This window comes from Artibeus jamaicensis, unplaced genomic scaffold, assembly GCF_021234435.1.
Source record: "Artibeus jamaicensis isolate MK-2021 breed Jamaican fruit bat unplaced genomic scaffold, CSHL_Jam_final contig_466, whole genome shotgun sequence".
Classification (NCBI taxonomy): domain Eukaryota; kingdom Metazoa; phylum Chordata; class Mammalia; order Chiroptera; family Phyllostomidae; genus Artibeus; species Artibeus jamaicensis.
In genome coordinates, this window is record NW_026521844.1 from 13,150,865 (window position 1) to 13,171,475 (window position 20,611).

Genomic DNA, 20,611 nt, shown 5'->3' on the forward strand with positions numbered 1-20,611 from the left:
AGCCATTCCTGACCAAGGGCCCTGGGGAGGGACACACTCGGCTGTAGCAGCTCTGGTTTGGGGGGAAGGTTCTGAGGTCTGGTTTTTGTCACGTGAATAATAGCTATTTAGAGAGGTTACAAAGTGTCACAGCATAGCAGAAGCATAAATGGTAGCTATTTCATAAAGTCTTTTCTTTAGAACAGGGGCTATAATTTAACTTTTAGCAAAGCCTTTCCTAGATTTATGTTTCAGGGTTGACTCTGACTCCACCAATGCATAAATCTCTCTAGAGCAGCCTGGCAGGTGACGCTCACTCACTCGTTCAGCAGACGATCGAGACACCAAACGCAGAGCAGTGAACAGACAGACCGGGCTCCTTTTTCCGTGGGGCTTCCGTTCCAGTTCCTGTCAAGTACTGCATTTGCTGACCAGTCCCAGACATAATCCATTTTCTAAAATGTCCTGGTGTTCTCATGTTGTTGAGGAATAATATCAACTGAAGTCTTTTTACAAGGAGCCTTTTGAAAATGTCATCAACTGAACACATTTTAAAAATGGAGGTTCATGAAATTTACACACAGGAAAAACCAGCTTCTTATTTCTGAACTTAATAAGATAATGAAAGTATGAAGAAATATTCCACTTCAAAATCCACTCAGCTATTTTTTTTAAGTGAAGAGAGTGTCATGGAATTATGTTGTGACTGTAATAGAATATCTAAATTATAATGTGTCCCTTAGTGTGATTCTAAGAAACAACAGAGATTATAGAATAACACAAGATTGTTATATACATCCTGAATTAAAAGAGCCACAAACAGACCGTGGACAATAATTACGGACTCAAGGAATGTCTTCCCTACAGTGCTGGAGTTCCGACTGTTCTTTCATAGCGACAGTCGGGCAGCTGAGCGTGTGCGATGCGGTATTTCAGAAAGGGAGGCTCCAGGAAACATGACAATGAATTTCTAGAACCCTTTGGCACAGAGTTAAAAAGAACTTTACATCAGGAATTTTTTCTTATATAAAGAAGGTAAATAATTCAGCATTCTGCCTCTGAAGTCCCTTGGGGTCTTGGCAGAGAGAACAGCTTCTCTGCACCAGAATAACTACTTTAATGTTAGGATTTCAAAATATTGTCTTTATTTTTTTTCATTTGTTTCTAGTCACCCCACCCTTTATAATTAAAACAATTCAATCTTCCATTTGTGTGGAATCCCTGGCCACACACACTTACATCAAGCAGAGCACCCTCAGAAAAGGTTATTGTCATGCGTTTCTCTTTGAAGTACATTCCAGTGAGCAGGAGCTGGCTGGTGGAGATGCGCCCTAGGCCAAGGACAGAGGGGCTGCAGGATGCTTTCAGCTGCTGTTGACTTTCTCACTCCTCTGTTGATTGATTCCGCAGGCAAGCTGCAGGCGGTGTAGAGCTGGAAGGAGGGGAGGTTTGGGGTTTGCTTCCAGGGACACCTTCCACGGACAAATCAGCATTTTCGCATCCCTCGCCCCTCCAACTATTTTACCCACCACCCTCCACCCTGGCCCCAGCTGCTAGGACAGGGTGTTTTTAAACCTACATGTACTTTATTCATTTCAGGGAGCTAGATGGACAACCACAGTCTCCGCCACAAATTCTGAAAGATTCTCAAGCTCTCATTTTGCCACACTCTTTCCACCCCCAGCTTGGATCTAGGGAAAAAATAAAGTTGTGGTGGAGGAGGGGAGGGCCGGGGTTACCAAAGGCAGCTTTCCAGATCTTTCTGAACTGGCCTTTAAAATCTGAACATATAACTTTGTCGATGTGCTGTGAATTCCCAGGACACTAGCTCCACCCATATACATTGAAAAGGATTATAGAATTCATGCAGCTCTGTCTTTTTCCCAATTCAAAACAGTTAACGGTGTTCAAGAGTTAAACAGGCTGTTTCATTAAATCCTCCTCTAAACTGTCTGAAGGATGAGGGTTAGTATTTCCATTTCAAAGCTGGGAAAACAGGCCCAGAGAAATGAAATACTTGTCCAAGTCCCACAGCCAGTAGGTGAAAAGGGCCAAAAATTTGAGGCCTGCCAACTTCAACCCTCGGCTTTCCTCTCTCCACCACTTTATGTGTGGCGGTTACAAGGACAGGCTCTGGAGCCAGATCTTGGGAAAGTTGCTTCATTTCTCCGTGCCTGTTTCCTCATCTGTAATATGGATGGAGATGATTGCACTGCCATGAGGATGAAATGAAGAGTATGTTAAAATGCTTAGGACAGTGCTTCGCACATCATGAGCAATATGCAGGTATTAGCTAATACTGGTGCCTCCAAAGACATTTATCGCTATGGGGTGTTCATTCTGTTGGCTGTCTCATGGTACCAGGTTCTTTATAAACAGGCTGTTTAATCTTTATAACAGCCCAGCAAAATGAGTCAGAGGAACAAACTATCAAGGAAGATTAAGAATTTAGTCTAAGATATTATAGCTAGGGAGTAACTGAGCTGGGATTTGAACTCCAATCTTTCTGATTCCGAGGACACTGTATGTCCCGTGTCAAGCCCGGGACATGTCGAATCTTTAACAACTGCTTGAGAATTGCAGTGTCCAGTACCCCAGAGAACTGAGAAGAGCCAGTTTTACCCCCAAATGGACTGCTAAGTAGAAAGTCCTTCACGGGGCAGAGATCTTCCTGATTTCATGTAATGGTTTCTTAATAGTTTGAATGAGGTGGGCCCCTCAAGTCTCTCTTCTAATTAAACAGTCCCCTGCTTCTTCATAGGACATTTCACCCAAGCCCCATCCATCCAGTTTTTCTTCTCTGGTCACTCTTTGTAAAGACCCAAGCAAAGTGTAGAACAGAGACCTGGCTGCAGCCCTGACCGGACGTGGGCAGGTCAGTTGAAATATCTAGAGCAGGTGTGCTGACCTGCCGCTTGAGGTGGAAGGGAGGTTGGACCGAGGAGATGGAACCCACCAGGCTAGGCCTTGTCCATCGTTATTTGTTGTAGTCTGCCTTGCCTTCTTAGATCACTCCGCAAGGTAGGGCACGGTCTGTGTTGCTCACCGCTGTGTCTCTGCTACTGAGAACCGTGTCTGGCACCCGGGAGTCTTTACTGTATTTTTGAAAAAATAACTAAAGGAATAGATGAATGGAGGGATTGTTGTGAGGACCGAGAGTCAGTATTTGGATTTGGAGCTGGGGTGCGTGGAGATGGCATTCAGAGAAAGCTTGAAGTGAGTAGGGAGAGCTGCTTCGGGGCCGGATGAGGCGTGGTTTGGGAGACTTGCGGTGTCAGACCCCAGCTGGGTGTTTGTTTAGCAGGTCAAGGCTGGGCCAAAGGGACGGTAGTGGCCTGCTGTGGTTAGGGTGGTCAGGGAAGGCCTCCTGGGAAAGGTCGTGTGATGGAACCTCTAAGGGTGGGTGAGATCTGGCTAGATGAAGAGAGATCCAAAGTACTGAGGAATCTAGGAAACTGGACACTTGTTTGGGAGAACAGGGTGGGTGGGGGTGGAGGGGACGCTGGGAAGGGGTCTGTGAATGGACCTGTTGAACTAGAGTGAAGTGGGAGATGAGAAACAGATCAGCAGGCTGGGCGGTGTCTCCAGCTTAGCATTTCTTCTGCCTCGACTAGAGGGAGCTGAGGAGGGAGCACGGGGTTAGTCAGGGCAGCTGCACCTTCAGTTGTCTGAGTCGGAGGCTTGAGCCATGTCCTAGACCAGCTTTGGCCAGCTGTGCCCCTGTTTTCTCATCAGTTTACTTAGTCCAGTGCTCCCATCTTCTATCTTTGCTTCGGCTGGCTTAGTTGCAACAGCCTTGATGGCTTCTTCTGGGTCAAACGAAAGTTAGCTGTTTGTCTTTTCATTTCTGCCCATGCAGGGGTAGGGAGTGTCATGTGGCAGTGAAAATCCTGCTGGGTCTGGGGTTTAATTTTATACCTAAATTTAGTTTGTTATTTTTTGTTGTTGTTGTTGTTATTATTGTTTTTAAACCTCCTTTGTTTGGATGCGGATGTGTTAGTGAGGTTAGTCCTTTTATTTTTAAACCTAGGTTTTTGTGGCACTTATTTTTTCCTTTCATTCATGAGCAGAAGTGGGAAAATATTATCATTCAAAAAAGACTAGAATTTTAGAAATTCTAAATGTAGACTTATAGTATAACACATAACTAAGTGAAATGAAATTTCTCACCATTCTTAAGTCCCTATAAAAACCAATTTTATGTTATACAAAAACACTTGCAAACCTCTCCTTATTAAAAAGAAGAAACTGGCTTTTTAGCCTTGCTGATTCATCATGATGAACTTCACACTTTGGTTTAATCCTTGCAAGGTGAGAGCTGACCAGGAAGAAGCGTCAAATCACTTAGAGTGGATGAGTGCAATAGTGTGATTTTTTTAAATTTTGTTTTCTGGGATTGGAATATAGAACATGAGATACTAATACTACTACTTAGTTAATACTTGTTAAGTGATCTCATGTGCTAGGCAGTGTTCTCAGCCCCTTGTATGTGTCACCTCACTTTATCACCACAGTGGTATCACCACACCACTACCCTATTGAGTAGATGCTGTTATTATGCCCACTTTGCAAATGAGGAACACAGGGGTTAAATAACTGGAGGAGAGGTGACAGGGCAGGCAGGGTTCAAATCCAAGCCTCTGGCCCCAGAACCCCTGCTCCCGACCTTCTGTGCAGCCCCTGTGCTAGGAGCAGGGAGGAGTGCCCTGGGATTGTGAGGATGGAGTTTGCACCTGGCTCCTTGGGCTGTACACTGTAGGCTGTTATTTCACTGATATTTGTGGTTGAAGATGAGAATTGAATGTTCTCGGTTTATTTTTTCTTTTATTGCTAATTAGAATGTAAAATATTTCCATTTGAATTCCAGTAATTTTTATTTCTTCATTGAACAAATATGTATCAAGAACTCACTCTCTGCCTAGCTGTTAATAGGCAGTGGGGACGGAGGAGTGAATGTGAGCGGTCAGATCCTTTCTCTCGTGGTGCTCACATTCTGACAGGAAAGACAGACAACAGATACCCAAGTTGCTCTGAAGAAAATCTGATGCAGTCTTTGAGGAAATGGCATTTTTGTTGGACACAAACGTGAGGGAGTGGACCGTGGGAAGAACTGAGGAGAGTGTTCCGAGCACAGGGAACAGCTGGTGCAGATGCTGGAAGTGGAAGAGGGAGTGGTTGGGGAGTGAGGGACGGGACATGTCAGAGGTGAAGGCGACATGGACAGGGCTGTCCTGCGGGGCTTTGGGGGCCACTTGTAGGTGCCCCTACAGCAGGGGGCCAGCACAATCTTCAGATTGGCTGCTGTTTGGAACTGACTTGTGACCCAAAAATAATGTTGGAATGATCTTGGTGAAAGTGTTGTCCTCTATAATAACTTTCTAATTCAGACTAGCCTAATTTAAGTTTCAGAGTTATTATTCAGGGGTAATCAACAAACTTCCTTTCTGTATTCTCTCGTTAGTCATCTGAAGGTGTGAAATGCTCTGGGAGTCCCCTACAGAGGGAACACAGCATTGCACTTATAATGACATGGGAGTCAGGTCTTCAGAGTGGGAGACATGGATGCTGACGAATGGAACTTTGGTTGTCTTTGATTTAAAATAGAGGAAACAGATGTGAAATGGCCCAAATGTCTTCCCCAATATAGTACAGGCTCTTTCAGCTCTGATTATTATATATAGTTCTTCTGAATTTTATTTATATATTTAGCCACATATGAGCATAAAAAATCTATATTGTATTTATTTGAAATATGCCAGGAGTAATTTAAATGAAGAGGAGCCCTGACCGGTGTGGCTCGGTGGGCTGGGCATCATAATGCTGACTGAAAGATCACTTATTTAATTCCTGGTCCGGGCACATGCCTGGGCTGTGGGCCAGGTCTTTGGTTGAGGGTGTGTGAGAGGCAACCAATTGAAGTTTCTTTCACACATTGATGTTTCTCTCCCTCTCTTCTCATCTCTATAAAAATAAATAAATAAACAAAATCTTTAAAATAATAAATGAAGAGCAAAGTTTGCAGCTATATATAATATCCCTGGTTTCATATAATTTAAATATTTCCATATACAGTAATAGATGATGAATAATTCATATGTTTTATGTATGTAATATGTACTTTTAATTGCCATGAAATTTCAGAAATGATTCTTATATTTATATTCAAGCCACCTAGAAATTTTAGATTCATTCAGTATTTTTAATATATTTTATTAATTATGCCATTACAGTTGTTCTATTTCCCCCCTTCATTCCCCCCCCCCCCCCCTCCCCACCATTCCCCCCTTTAGTTTATGACCACGTGTCTTAAGTTCTTTAGATTTTATATTTCCCATACTATTCTTGCCCTCCCCCCTATCTATTTTCTACCTACTGTCTATGCTACTTATTTTCTGTACCTTCTCCCCCCTTCTCCTCCCACTTCCCTGTTGCTAACCCTCCATGTGATCTTCATTTCTTTTTTTTTAATTTTTTTAATTGATTGTGCTGTTACAGTTGTTCTATTCCCCCCTTCATTCCCCTCCACCCAACCCCCCCATCCCCACCATTACCCCCCCCTTTAGTTTATGACCATGTGTCTCAATTCCTTTAGATTCTATATTTCCCATGCTATTCTTGCCCCCCCATCTATTTTCTATCTACTGTCTATGCTACTTATTTTCTGTACCTTCTCCCCCCTTCTCCTTCTCCCACTCCCCTGTTGCTAACCCTCCTTGAGATCTTCATTTCTATGGTTCTGCTCCTGATCTAGCTGTCCTCTTAGTTTGCTTTCATTTTATGTGTGGTTGTTAATAACTGTGAGTTTGCTGTCCTTTCACTGTTCATCTTTTTTATCTTCTTTTTCTTAGATAAGTCCCTTTAACATTTCATATAATAAGGGCTTGGTGATGATGAACTCCTTGAATTTGACCTTATCTGAGAAGCACTTTCTCTGCCCTTCCATTCTAAATGAAAGCTTTGCTGGATAGATCAATCTTGGATTCAGTATTCTTAAAATATATGGTGATCAGACCGAGTCAAATCAATGAAATGTAGCCATTTCTTCAATTTGTATGTTTCAAAGGACATTATTTGTGGGACATCAAACCCCACATTTTTAGTGTCCGAGTGTGCTTGAGGGGGTGGTGGGTTCCAGTCTCCTCACAGTGGCTTTATTCCCTGTCGTTCATGCACGCGAGACCTTCAGGTAAACTCTGGTTAGAGAATAAGTTTTCCAGGGCATACTCCCTGCCGTGGAAAGACAGCTATCAGAAAATATTCCATTTTTTTCTAGATTTATCAAGAAGAGACTTCCAAGATTTAGATTATGGATTTAATTACCTTTTAAAAATCTCCTTTTTTTTCTGGTTTGCTTTTTATGGATTAACTGAATAAAATTTGTTAGTTAAGTATTCTGAATATTTTCATTCTGAAAGAGCAAGAGCGAACCAGGAGCCCTTCCTAGCCAGGGTAGGAAGTTCAGTATACAGTAGCAATGCAGTGTCTTGTCAGTCAGGTCTCTCTCAGCTTGTAAGAGTCATGCTACTGGAAGTCCTAGTAACAGTGCAGTGAACTCTAGTAACCGAAAAATTTTATAGCTGATGACTTCATTAGACTTGTCTAGACAGCAGTTACTCTATAAAATCATAGCATGTTAGGACTGGAACAGATCTAACGAAGATACTGTAACTTAGGTGGCTTAAATATTTTCTTTACCATTGTTGCCATGGTTTGACCAATGTCATTAGCCTGGAAAGTGGGCAACCGATAGGTGTACATATCGGAAGGGCCTAGTCTTGATTTTGGATGAAGTATAAACATACAAACACATTCTTCTCTGGAAAGAGCAGCAGATTTTAAAGAAATTTAATGTCTGGTCATGTTTGTCAAAATGGGAGAGACTCCTTGGAGGTTATACCTAGAGAAAAAAAATGCAGTTAAATCCATAACTTTTAGATCGACTCTCCTTGGCAAAGTAATGCTAGCTTTAAAGAAAATAATTCTAGCTCCTAATTTTTACTAATGAAATCCAGATGCTCTCGGTTAATCAGCAGTAGGATTTAGATTGTGTCTGCATGCTTCTCCATGCTTCAGCCGTTTTAGTCAGGTCAACAAAACAATTAGTCAAATAGAAAGACTGATTGACAAAAAAAACTTTTTAACTGATCATTTTGCTCTCCTGGCTATTGAAATAAAATTGCCAGATATGACTCAATGTAGAGCCTGAACTTTGTAATCCAGAGTTTTAAGGTCTGATAAATGGCAGAGACCAGAAAGTACTTACTAGTCCAGAGGAGTCTAGTTGCTTTGAGTGATTTAGATTTGGTCTGAGCACCTGGGATAAAAATAGCCTTGTCTCTGAGAAAGTGTCTTGAGAGGAATTTATGTGAAATAGCTATTTAGACAATTGGATGGGTGGGACAGTTGCTACTTTAAGTATCCTACAAGCAAATTAGGAATAAATGTAAAATGCCTTGTATTTGGTAAAACACTTTCATGTGGCACGTGCTTTGCTCTGATCGTTGTGACCGAGGGAATAACTCTTGCCTCTCCCTGTGGCTGGTATGTTTCTCCAGGAAGCTGCCCTCTGCAGACAGCTCCCCATGGAAGCAGAGACTCTGGCCACAGTTCAGGCTGCTGTCAACCCACCCGCCATGACCCCAGACATGAGATCCATCACTAATAATAGCTCAGATCCTTTCCTCAATGGGTAAGTTAACATTTTGGAGCTGCTTATTTTTGCTTTCTTTATTTTGTGGTCTGAAGCATGATGAGCCTTTGTTTATGTTGGGCGGAGGTGGGGGCTGGAAGTTAGTGTGAGGATTGAGGCAGCAAGTAGAGGGTGGTGGCAAAAAAAATAAAAGCAGAGGAAGTTATTATCTACTTTTTAAAAAAATCTTAAATCCCTAGTCATTAATTTTAACATGGGGATGAACTTATAATTTCTATGGGATGGTGTTGCACAGTAATTATTTGGAAGATTCTTGTGGTTTTATGTGGCCAGCGTGGGGGGAAGCATTCCATGTGGCAAATAGAGAACATAATAATTAAGAAGTGGTGTTTATGGTGAAATCTGAATAAGGTCTATAGTTTAGCTAATAATATTATGTGATGTCAATTTTCTGGTTTTGATCATTGTACTGTGGTTATGTAAGATGCTGGGTGAACAGGGGGAAGGGTGGATAAGAATCTCTATTTCGTTAGCATCCTTTGGGAGATTCTAAAATTATTTCACAATAAAATCACAAAAAAAAAAGATGATGTTTTAGAATAGAAACACTTGGGTAGATGGAAAAGATAATTTTGTCAGGAATATCAACTTCCAGTTAAGATGGAGGCATAGATAAATGCAGGTTGCGAAATCCGCTTACAACCATAGCAAAATCACAACTAAAATACAGAACACCCATCACTCAGAACTGCCAGAAAATCGAGCTGTATGGGAGTCCAACAACTAAGGAATTAAAGAAACCATATCCATCCAGACAGGTAGGAGGGATGGAGGGGCAGAGATATGGAGACATGGACCTGGCTGGTCCCAGACCCACATGTGGTAGATATAAAACAAAGGTTTATCTCGGGAGAGAGGAACCCCCCACTCCCACACTAAACCACCCAGCCCAGGGTTCCAGTGCCAAGTAGATAAGTCTCCATAACTTCTGGCTGTAAAAACTAGTGGGGTGTGGGTTGGTGGAAGAAACTGAGGGATCCTCAGGCCTCTCCTCTTGAAGGACCTCACACCACACACAGACTTACTCAGACTCACTCCCAGTGAGATCCAGCACCAGGGCACCAGTGGCATATGGAGAAAAAGTGAAGTATCTGGCATCAGGGTGAGAGCTGGGGTATAGCTTCCTCCCAGGGAGAACGGCAGACAGCAGCCATTGTAACTTTGATCACCCCTCCCCCACACAGAGCCACAGTACAGTGGCACCATATCTGAATTTCCATCAGCCTGGCTCACATGGTAAACCCCACCCTGGTGATTATCTAAGGGTCTGTCCCACCCAACTTACGGGCATACCCAAGCAACCGTCTCACCCTGGTAACAGTGGCTTTTCCCAGTGGCTGGGCTAGATGTAGGCTTCAGACCTTCCTAAATCCATCCAAACAAGCAACAGCTGAGCCCAACCCCCATACCTCTCGCTGAGTGTCCCCAGGCCTGGCACTAGCAGCAGACATCTGCAGATCACTTTGTAGCTTATGCCAAGGACCTCAGACTGAACACAGGTGGAGATTGACCTTGGCCTGCACTACCCAGGGAACCTCAGAGCCTGTATACTCAGCGAACAGTTACAGACCATGTCAGAGTCAGAGCACCACCCAACCACCTCCACAAGCCATAGAGGGAGGTATTTGCTGGCCAAGGGTTACAGCCAGTCCTGCCAGCTGTCTGGACTGGGTGAATCCCTCCCATTCACCTGCTGACAGCAACAAGACTCATCTACAAGAGGAGGGTGTACTCAGCCCACACAGAGAGAGCACCTCGAGTTCACAGCTTGGGAGATAGGGGATGCTGTGCCATTGCACCCTGCAGAAAATCTATTACATTAGGACACACTACCAATACACAGAGTCAAAGCAGCTCTTTCTAATACATAGAAACAAATGCAGGGAGGCTGCCAAAATGAGGAGACAGAAAAATATGGCCCAAAGGAGGGAACAGAACTCCAAAAGAACTAAACAAAATGGAGATAAACATTGCATCCATCAGATGCAGAGTTCAAAAGTGGTTATAAAGATACTCAAGGAACTCAGTGAGGACCTCAACAGCATAAAAAAGATCCAATCAGAAACAAAGGATTCACTAATTGAAATAAAGAACAACTTATAGAGAGACAATAGTCGAATGGATGAAGCCAAGAATCAAATCAATGATTTGGAACATAAGAAAGAAAAATACATCAGTACAGCAAGAAGGAAAAAGAATACAAAAAATCAAGGATAGTGTAAGGAGCCTCTGGGGCACTTCAAATGTTCCAATATTTGCATTATAGGGATGTCAGAGGGAGAAGAGAATGGGCAAGAAAAAAATAAAAGAAAACTTTCCTAATTTGGTGAAAGAAATGGACATACAGTCCAGGAAGTACATAGAGTCCCAAACAAGCTGGACCCAAAGAGGACCACACCAAGACACATCACAATTAAAATGCCAAAGGTTAAAGATAAAGAGAGAATCTTAAAAGCAGCAAGAGAAAAGCAGATAGTTACCTACAAAGGAATTCCCATAGGAGTGTCAGCTGATTTCTCAAAAGACACTTTGCAGGCCTAAAACGGATTGGCAAGAAGAATTTAGTCATGAGAAGCAAGGATCTTCAACCTAGATTACTCTACCCAGAAAAGCTATCATTTAGGACTGAAGGTCAGATAAAATGCTTCCCAGACAAGTTCAAGCTAAAGGAGTTCATCATCAAGAAGCCCTTATTATATGAAATTTTAAAGGAACTTATTTAAGAAAAGGAAGAACAAAACTATGAACATTAAAGTGGCAATAAATTCACAACTATCAACAATTGAATCTAAAAAAACAAACTAAGCAAATAAGCAGAACAGAAACAGAATCATAGATAGGAAAATCATTGGGATGGTGGCCAGGTGGGAGGGGGTCTGGAGGAATGGGAGAGAAGGTGAGGGAATTAAGAACTACAAATAAGTAGTTACAGAATAGTCAGGGAAATGTTAAGAGCAAGTATAAGAAATGGAGTAGCCAAAGAACTTACATGCATGACCCATGAACATGAACAGAGGAGGGGGTCACCGGAGTGGGGTTGAGGGTTAAGAGGGACAAAGAGGAAAACATTGGGACAACTCTAATAGCATAATCAATAAAGAAAACATAAAACAAACAAACAAAAAAAAGGGGTATCTCCATGAGTAGAAGCAGTCAACCTTAACTGTGGTCTTTTAAATTCAAATAAAGGGCAGTATTCTATTTCCTGTGCCTTATCTGCCCTTCCAGAAGGTTCTGGCAAACAAAAGCAAACATGAAAGTTATTAAAAACAGAGAGTTGAAAACAAATAGTAGCTGACATAATGAAGAAAAGTTTTTAAATTGTTGATTTAAAAGTATTTCAAATGTTCAGAAAAGTGTAAAGAATAATGTAAGACCCATGTACCTAAAACCCAGATCTTACATTTTTGAAATAAGTATTACAGTTAATATGTAAACTCATCCCTTCTACTACTGAAACGTATCTTCTGTTCCTTCTCTCCCTAGTGGTTGCACCATTTTCAAGTTGGCATGTGTTCATCACCTGTACTTTTATGCTTCTTATTGCCTGATAACGTGTGCATCCAAAAGCAATGTTCAACATTGTTTGGTGTTTTTTTTAATGTGCATAAATAGTGTTCAAATTATTTTGAAGGAAAAAGGAAGTCAATGTCATTTTACTAGGAACAGCCAGTTTTATTTGCTTGCAATTTATTAATTTCATTGACATTAGGATGTATGTTTCAAAAAAAAATTAAAAGGAGGTACAAAATCTGCCTCTCTTCACCACCTGGAAAGTTGGGTAGAGTGACAGAACTGCACTGGGTTAGGGTTTTCATGACTATTTTAGGTTTGAAATATCTTTAATGGGCTCACACTGAGGTTTCTCCATCTTTTGCTCTCCAGAGGGCCGTATCATTCGAGGGAGCAGAGCAATGACAGTGGCCTGGGGTTAGGGTGCTACAGTGTCCCCACAACCCCGGAGGACTTCCTCAGCAACGTGGATGAGATGGACACAGGTAGGAGCAAAGCCTGCAAGGACTTGCGATGCCTTTGTATTTTTAAATCGTCTTTTTAGTCATCTCAATTCTAAAATCCAGTGAGAACCACTTAATCTCAAACAGCATAAAATGACGGCTAAAAGGCCACCCAACTCCCCAAGCTCTGTTTACAAACTCTAGCCCCTTCCCTGTAATTTATACAAATATAGTTTATGTATGGGCACAAAATTTTAAACCCTGCTTTTTTTTTCCCTCTTTGCTCTTGCTTGTCCTTGCTTCACCTAGCCCTTTCCTTATAATCACATTAACACACCACTGTCTGCTTTTCCATTCTTCAACAGGCAAAGAGTTAAATGTAGTTTGGTTTTCATTAGTAACGTACGGGACACTTTTGCTCTTGACAAGGGTAGGGGTTTGTAGTTCCACCAGCATGCAGATTTTTTCATGTTGTTCACTGCATTTGGGAGGCAATTGGCAGTGGGCATCTGGAAAGTTAAGCAACTCAGAGGATTCTAAACTGTCAGCTCCAAATCCCAACAGTAACAATGCCCTCTCTCAGCAATTAAAAAGGAGAGTCAGGGTGACTTGAACCTTGTTCCTGGCCTGCTCCACCTTCGGGCCAGGCCTCCCTTGGCTTCCTGGTTACCTTTCCTTGCCTCCTCTTCTCAAGGAGAAAGGCCTTCAGTTGCAAAAACTGAATTTGGTTTTATTAGCTAAATCTAGAGTTAGTTATCAAAGTCCTAAACTTCCAGAAGATATTCTAGAACCAAGAATAACAGATAGCTGAGGTGTCCACTATTTGGAGGTGTTTTTTTAATATTCTTTTTTTTAAAAGATTTTACTTATTTATCTTTAGAGGGGACGGGAAGGAGAGAGAGAGAGAGAAATATCAGTGTATGGTTGCCTCTCGTGGGTCCCCTGCTGGGACCTGGCCTACAACCCAGGCATGTGCCCTGACTGAGAATTGAACCAGGATCCTTTGGTTTGCAGGCCCATGCTCAATCCACTGAACTACACCAGCCAGGGCTGGAGTTTTTTAATGCAAGTTTCTCCTTTCTCTTCACCGATGGTAGAAATGAATTGTTCTGTGAACATAATTGCTTTCCAACTGCTGCTGTCCGCAGTGCCTGTGTTTGTCACGCTCTGCTCCCAGGTGCCTGCGCTTCCTACTCTGGATCTGAATTTTCAGTCAGACAAGAGACACCCTCAGCCAGCCAGCGTAGGGCACTGGAGCTACTGCCCCAGGGTCACTTAAAGGATCGTACAGACCGTCTCGTGAAGAGTCGCACAGGAATAGTTTTAACTATTTGCCTTGTTTTACTTTGACTTATTACCTCAGTTTTCCCCTCTGTTCTTGCCTCCCTTTCTTTCTTCATCCCTTTATTTTTTGGTGTGAGATTTGTTTGACCCTCTTTGGAGTGGCTCCTTCCTGTGTTTAATAATCATTTGCTTCATCTTTTAAACACTGGGAAGCCAGTAAAGATAAAAAGCAAAGTTAAATAAAAAAAGGAGAAGGAGACCTAAATCTAAGCTTGGCATAAATATGAATGAATGAATGAATGAATGAATGAGTGAATAAATAATAAAAAGGTGGCCTTGAGTGGGTAAATAGGAAATGTTTTAAAGCCTCAGTGTAGAGTTGTTTTCCTGAAAAGCACATAGTCCTTGCAGACAGGCAGCCTAAGTGGAATTCCTGCTTCTCCACTTCCTGGGTAAGTCCTGTAGCCTCCCTGGGAAACAGATTCCTCACTGTAAAGGGGGGGATAATGTGCTCACTTCTTAGAGTTGTGAGGAGTCATGAGATCACAGAGCTTGGCCTTCATTTCCCCTCCTTCTAAGAAGGTCAAGGTAATGTACAGAAGGAACCTGGTAAATGTTAGGGCTCCAAGTTAACCCGGTTAAATGAGTATCAGGCCACTGAGTTTAGGGTCGCTTCTGTGACGTCTTTGTTGGAAGTGGTCGTGAAGCCTCAGGAAAGAGAAATGTGATTATACTCGAACAACACGAGAAGTTGACAGTGGGCAGAGCTCAAGTGTAGGTAGAAAAGGTGTGTTAGATCCACTGACCGCATGTTGAATGGGAGGAGCCAGCTGAGCACCGACCTTGCAAAATGCCCTGGAAACCACAGCTGGGCTTGGTGCGAGAAAGAGTGCAGGAGATAGCAAGAGCAAAGCCTGGGAAGTTATTCATCCTTCCAGAATATTCTGAAATAATCACACCCTTGTAAGATTTGCATGATTTTGTCACTCCCACTTTTTAAATGGATACTACTACAAAGACCAGAAGGATTGCAAAGTTGCTCCAAACAGAGATATTTGTTATATTTAAATTGTTAACTGAAAAGATTGCAATGAGATTGCAGAGTTGCTCCAAAGAGAGATATTTAAAAATTGTTGACCTCGACAAAGAACGCTTACTAGTCTCCTCATGTTTTCAATGTCTGAAGAGAAAGGATAATAGGAATTCTTTAAAACAGGGAGCTTTTGTTTGGCTAAAAACTCTATTCTTGAGTTATTAGAAAGTTAAATGGAAAATCAAGATAAATGATTCTAACTGAAGATAAAAAAAAATACATCTGGCAACTGAGATAAGATATTTTAAATCTCACTTCCATCTTTCACACTCTAGTGGGTAGAAAAAGTTATTTTGGATATTCTTTTCTATTTTGATGTTTTCAATATGTGGTTAAACTTGATTTAATTTTTCATTGCCTTTTGCATTGAAAATCCTATAAAATACTATCAAGAAACATTGATATTTTATGAGTCACAGAAAAGTCATTAAGCTTTGCTATCACCAAAATGAAGTTTATGTTTCCCTCATCACTAGGAAAGATGTAATTTTTCTCCCTAGAAAATATTTAATGCATATGGTTAAAATGAATTTTCTGCAATTTTACTCAGAATAGTGAAATTTCTATACATGCTTTTCAGGAAGGCTACTGCACTTTTGAGACACAAAGCTAATTTAATGAGTTTCTTAAAATTGATGCCCTGTGGGAGCTGGCCTTGGTTATCAGGGTTCCCCAGTCTTTGGGTATCTTGTGTCCCTTCAGAAAACTGCTTGAATTAACTAGCGGTTCTAATACTGTGTAACCAACAAGACCGAGATCCCAGGTTCTTTCTCTAACACAATCAGGAAACATTTCTTGTAGTTGTGTGTGCATATGAGTTTGTATGTGCACATGGTGCCTAGAGCAATGGGGCCATGGAGCCCATCATATGGGGGTTTCTTCCAGTTTGTGAAAAAGGTACTATAACCCCAATTTCATATGAGTAAACTGAGGGCCAGACAAAGCATATACACACAAGTTATATGTGCCTAAATTTACAGTGCTAAAAAGGTCAGTCTACTGGCACAAAGATCAGTACATTTTCTCCTACACTATTATTTATGAAGAACATGTATTCCTCATGTCATACCCCAGACATTGAACCTTCCTCCAGTGAAGGCAATAACCTTCACTGCCAATGAAGCCCTCAAGCATTTTCTGTGTTCTGTAGACTCTAGTTCTATCTGAATATAAATTCTGCCAAAAGCAGATTAGGTGATTCAGTAGTTTTAGGAAATAAATTTCCAAACAAACAAGATAAACAAAAGTTGGGTGTTTTGTTTTGTTTTGTTTTGTTTTTACTGTGAGACTTCTCAGGACCTTCATACTCTCCACACATTGTGACTCAGGCATTGTGAGTAAGGCAGGTAGCTGGGCGGGGTGTGTATGTTGTGTGTGCAGGGAGGGGGTTGACCTACAGAACCCACTTCATAAAATGCTTTGAAATTGATCCCTAGAGCCATCTATGAAGGCAGCCTTTTAATAACATGGTGAAAAGAAACTCCTCGCCACTATCTTGGAACATGAAGAGGGAGGACATGGGTGCACAGAAACTTGCAATTAAATCCTGAGATTATACCCCATGATGAGGAAGTTACCACAAGCAGGGCCTCTCTGCTCTTTCACAAAAGAGCAGCTCTTCACACTGCTGTCAGGGGAAAGCACAGGTTGTAGGTCAGACCCGCAGGGCCTTCACACGCGCCTTTCCTGTCTCCCTGGACTTCCCTGTCTCCCTGGACTTCCCTACTCTGGACCGTGTCTACCCAGAGCAGTGAAAGATTCAGCCGCATCTCTGTGTCTCCTAGGAGTGAACATCAGCACCAAGTCAGTGTCAGTTGTGGCAGTTGAAATTTTGCCCAGAGATGGAATATTTTAGACCTGCAGCAATAAAATCTTCTGATTAAATTTAGGCACAGCACAGATGAAGATGTGAGTCATTGTTAACACTTGGACTCTCCTTCTCTCAGAAGCTTAAGAAGAGTTAAATGGTTCCTTTCATTCTGTTACAGGAGAAAACGCAGGACAGACACCCATGAACATCAACCCCCAGCAGACCCGTTTCCCGGATTTTCTGGACTGTCTTCCAGGAACCAATGTGGACCTCGGCACTTTGGAATCTGAAGACCTGATCCCCCTCTTCAATGATGTCGAGTCTGCTCTGAACAAAAGCGAGCCCTTTCTAACCTGGCTGTAATAAACACCATTGTAACTTGGGTGCAGCCATGACCTGACATTTCCTGGGCCTCTTGGAGGAAGCGATGGAGCAGAGCAAGTCTGCAGGTGAACCGCTTTCTGCCTCCATGACTCATGCTCCCGCCTTTCCATTTGGCCAGTTTAATCATTGCCTGGATTTGATTGACAGTAACTTAAGTTAAACGTAAATAAATATTCCATTTTCATTTTCTGCAAGCCTGCATTGCTGTGGTGGGTTATGCAGAATAGCTTCTTTGTTTTTCTCTCTGAAGCCCGATGACTAAGCTTTATGGGTGTTAGCTGAAATTTATACATCAATTGATTATAAACCATAAAAAGCTGACCACAGGCAGTGAGTTCTGACCGGCGGCTCGGTCCAGGAAATGTACACAAATTTAGACCCGATTTAGTTTCAAAAACTATTGATGACCATAGTACCAAATGCTTTAAATATTTAACCCAAGCTTTAAAAAAAAATCATCGTATGGATAGTAAAATTCTGCTGTATGGAAAACAATGTAGTTGTGAATCCATGCTGGTTTTGATGATTCTTATTACTCTGTATTTACGATGTCACACACGTTAGTTTATCCTCCATTTATGTGGTAGCATCTAGACAACTAGCTCTTCTAGCAGGAGAGTAGCGGCCGTAGGAGCCACACTCCTATGCTACAGATCTGAGGAAAGAGACCAGTTTGGTACTAATTATGAGCATTTATCAAACAAACATTTTAAAATTGCAGGTTGGATTTTTTAAAAGTTGCAGCTTAGAATTTGATGTTTATTTTCTGATGCACTATAATTTCATAGCTGATGACAAAGGGCAGCCAAGTGTTTTTTGATAAATCAGTGGCAACTGTAATTTTATCTTTTGAAACTGTTCTGAAAACATCGGGAAAGCATAGTTTTCCACCTGATGGGTGCACACAGTAAGCTGTTGCTTTTTGAATTCTGAAGCTTTGTCAGTTTTGCTTTTAAGATTTCAAGTGTTTAAAACAGTCTTATCTATGAAACTGTTTGAAGGATGAAGCAGATCTCTGACTGACGTTTTAAAAAATGCCCTTTGCGGGTGTATGGTGGAGACATATGTTTCTGAATTCAGCAAAATTGATTCCTAAGTATATTACCCTAACCCTGTTTGCTACAGTTGGTATAAAAAGGCATGAAATATGTACTCAATACCTCTTATATAACCAAAAATTATTTTTTACTAGCTTTTAAGGACTGAGAGAGAGCGTCAGGTTCACCTGGCATGCACTCTGTCTGCATTGCCAATGAAGTCCTCAACTGTTTAATGTTTTCAGCTGACATTATTTATAATCTATGAATTTAATATCTTTTTAGAAAGACAATAATTCAGGTCTCTGAGAGGAACCTTTCAATTCCCAAGGGGGCTTATTTGATCTGTCAGGATATAGACAGAGAGAATGCATTTTATCTCGTTGGAAAGAAGGCATGTGAAAAGGTCAGAGATGAAGTAGTAAAAGTTATGGAATACAGTGGGAAGCATACCCGGTGTGAAGTGGAAATCGACAAGTTGTAGTACCCCAAAAGCAAGACAAGCAGGAGGTAGAAGAGGTGCCCCAAAGAACAAAGCAGCAGTTTTCTACTACAACCTTTGTACCCCAAGAGTGTTGTAGAAGAAAAGCAGCCTTCGGTGCACTTTATGTGGGGGGGGAGGGGCAGGGGCAGTGTGGCCCAGCCGTGCCCATGCTGCCCGTTAGGAGGACAAGGCAGAAGCCGTGGTCACGTCCAACACCATGAAGAGATTTCTTTTTCCTGAAGACCCATGGTTGATGTTCCTCTGATTCCTTCTCTCTCTCTCCAAGTGCTCCGAGAGAGACGGGGGCGATGTTTGTGTTGCTACTAAATTGAAGGGAGTACTACATCTTTTTCTCTTACGTTAGTAATAATTGCAAAAAGAGTTGTACATTCTAAGGAAAAAAAAACAAAAACAAGGGACCTAACAAAACTGAGCAGTGTTACTGTATTTTTTTAAAAAATATTTTTATAGACTCATTTTCAGGTTATCAAATGTAAAAGAAACAGATTCCCCTCTTTTTTTTTAAAGTAGTTGAAACATCGATGATTTATATTATCAATTTTTAGAAGTAATTTCTTAGTAATAAGCTTGTGGCATTAGAAAACACTAGAGGTTTTTCTAGAGAAATTAGTTGAAACATTTATTAATGAACATAAATATTTTTCCAGAATTAAATATGGACCCTGACTATGTGTTTACTAATAGATAAAGCCAGACATAATTTTTTGTTTGTTTTTAAGACCCTAAAATATGGCCTTTATTGAAGGACACTAAAGCTAGAAATAGACATAAGAACAACTTTTTAAAGGCTATTTCCCATGATTGTTAAGTGTCAGACCCCCTGCGGAATCATGACAAGGTGCTATTTATACTGTTTTTCTTATTAGAGAACAGCTGCCAGGATATCTAGTTATGCCATCCTACGTCAATCATGAATTTCAGCATTTCATCCAATAGTTTTGCCATAGAAAAGTCATATTAAAATTGAAATTGAAAAATAATTTTGGAGATTTTTCTAGGTCTTTTTTTTCTGATTTAACATATTTTTTTTTGAAGTTAATACATTGTTAAAGCCTATTTGTAACTCTGTGGAATCTAAGTAATTCTTAGTGTTTCACCCTAGTCTTTAGGATGTGAAATGCCATGTCTTCCACAGGAAGCATGTCAAACAGAACAAAAAGGTTAGTGTGCTGGGTGGGGGCGGTGGGTCCCGCGCGGTAGGAAGGCTCTCAGCAGAGGAAGGGGATCTGGAGGGACACAGGTGTTGGTGATTGTGAGTCATGGTCTCATGACACGAGGAAGGAATTTCTGAAAGTGCAACTTTTGTGGGAAAAAAAAAGCTGTCAAAAAGAAATTGTAGATTAATTGGCAAAATGGATGATTGACAGAGACCGTTTCCCTAACACACTACATCATTTATGTGCTAGTACTTTAACTTTAAAAAAAATTTACTCCTACATTTTGTAATATGACATATGTGTGTTTATTTTTAATTTAGAATGCTATGCATACAAAGGTATGCAGCCAAATCAATCAGATCAAACCATTCTACCTGGACTTTGGTACTGGTTTTTACTTCTCTGATTCTGTATAAGAAAAATAAATACAATTGAATTTCCACTCTAAGGCTTTGTCTTTTTATTGTGTGTGTTCTTTTACTGAGGGCTTTGAGTGGCACTGAAGACAGGCTTATGCAACCCTCCTGGCAGAGAATGAAAGAAAGGAAATTTTGTAGGCAAACATTTTTCTGCCTCAGATGCCTGTTCTTTAATATTCTGAATATCCACAGAATTCTGGTTTCTACAGTATTTGAAGTGACCCTCTAGGATTTACTTTAAAAATCCACTGTCCTTCCAACATCCTCACAGATATGA

At 41.2% G+C, this 20,611-nt stretch overlaps 1 protein-coding gene across 1 annotated transcript in view; it reads left to right on the forward strand.

Annotated features, from left to right (window-relative positions):
- Nucleotides 1-20,357, forward strand: part of WWTR1 (WW domain containing transcription regulator 1) — a 125,969-nt gene extending 105,612 nt beyond the window's left edge. Inside the window, exons 5-7 of the mRNA XM_037150428.2 lie at nt 8,535-8,668; nt 12,575-12,687; nt 17,011-20,357. Of these exons, the coding sequence (XP_037006323.2) occupies nt 8,535-8,668; nt 12,575-12,687; nt 17,011-17,195 (432 nt within the window). The 3' untranslated portion in view covers nt 17,196-20,357. The remainder of the gene's footprint in view (nt 1-8,534; nt 8,669-12,574; nt 12,688-17,010) is intronic.
- The last annotated feature ends 254 nt before the right edge of the window (nt 20,358-20,611 follow it).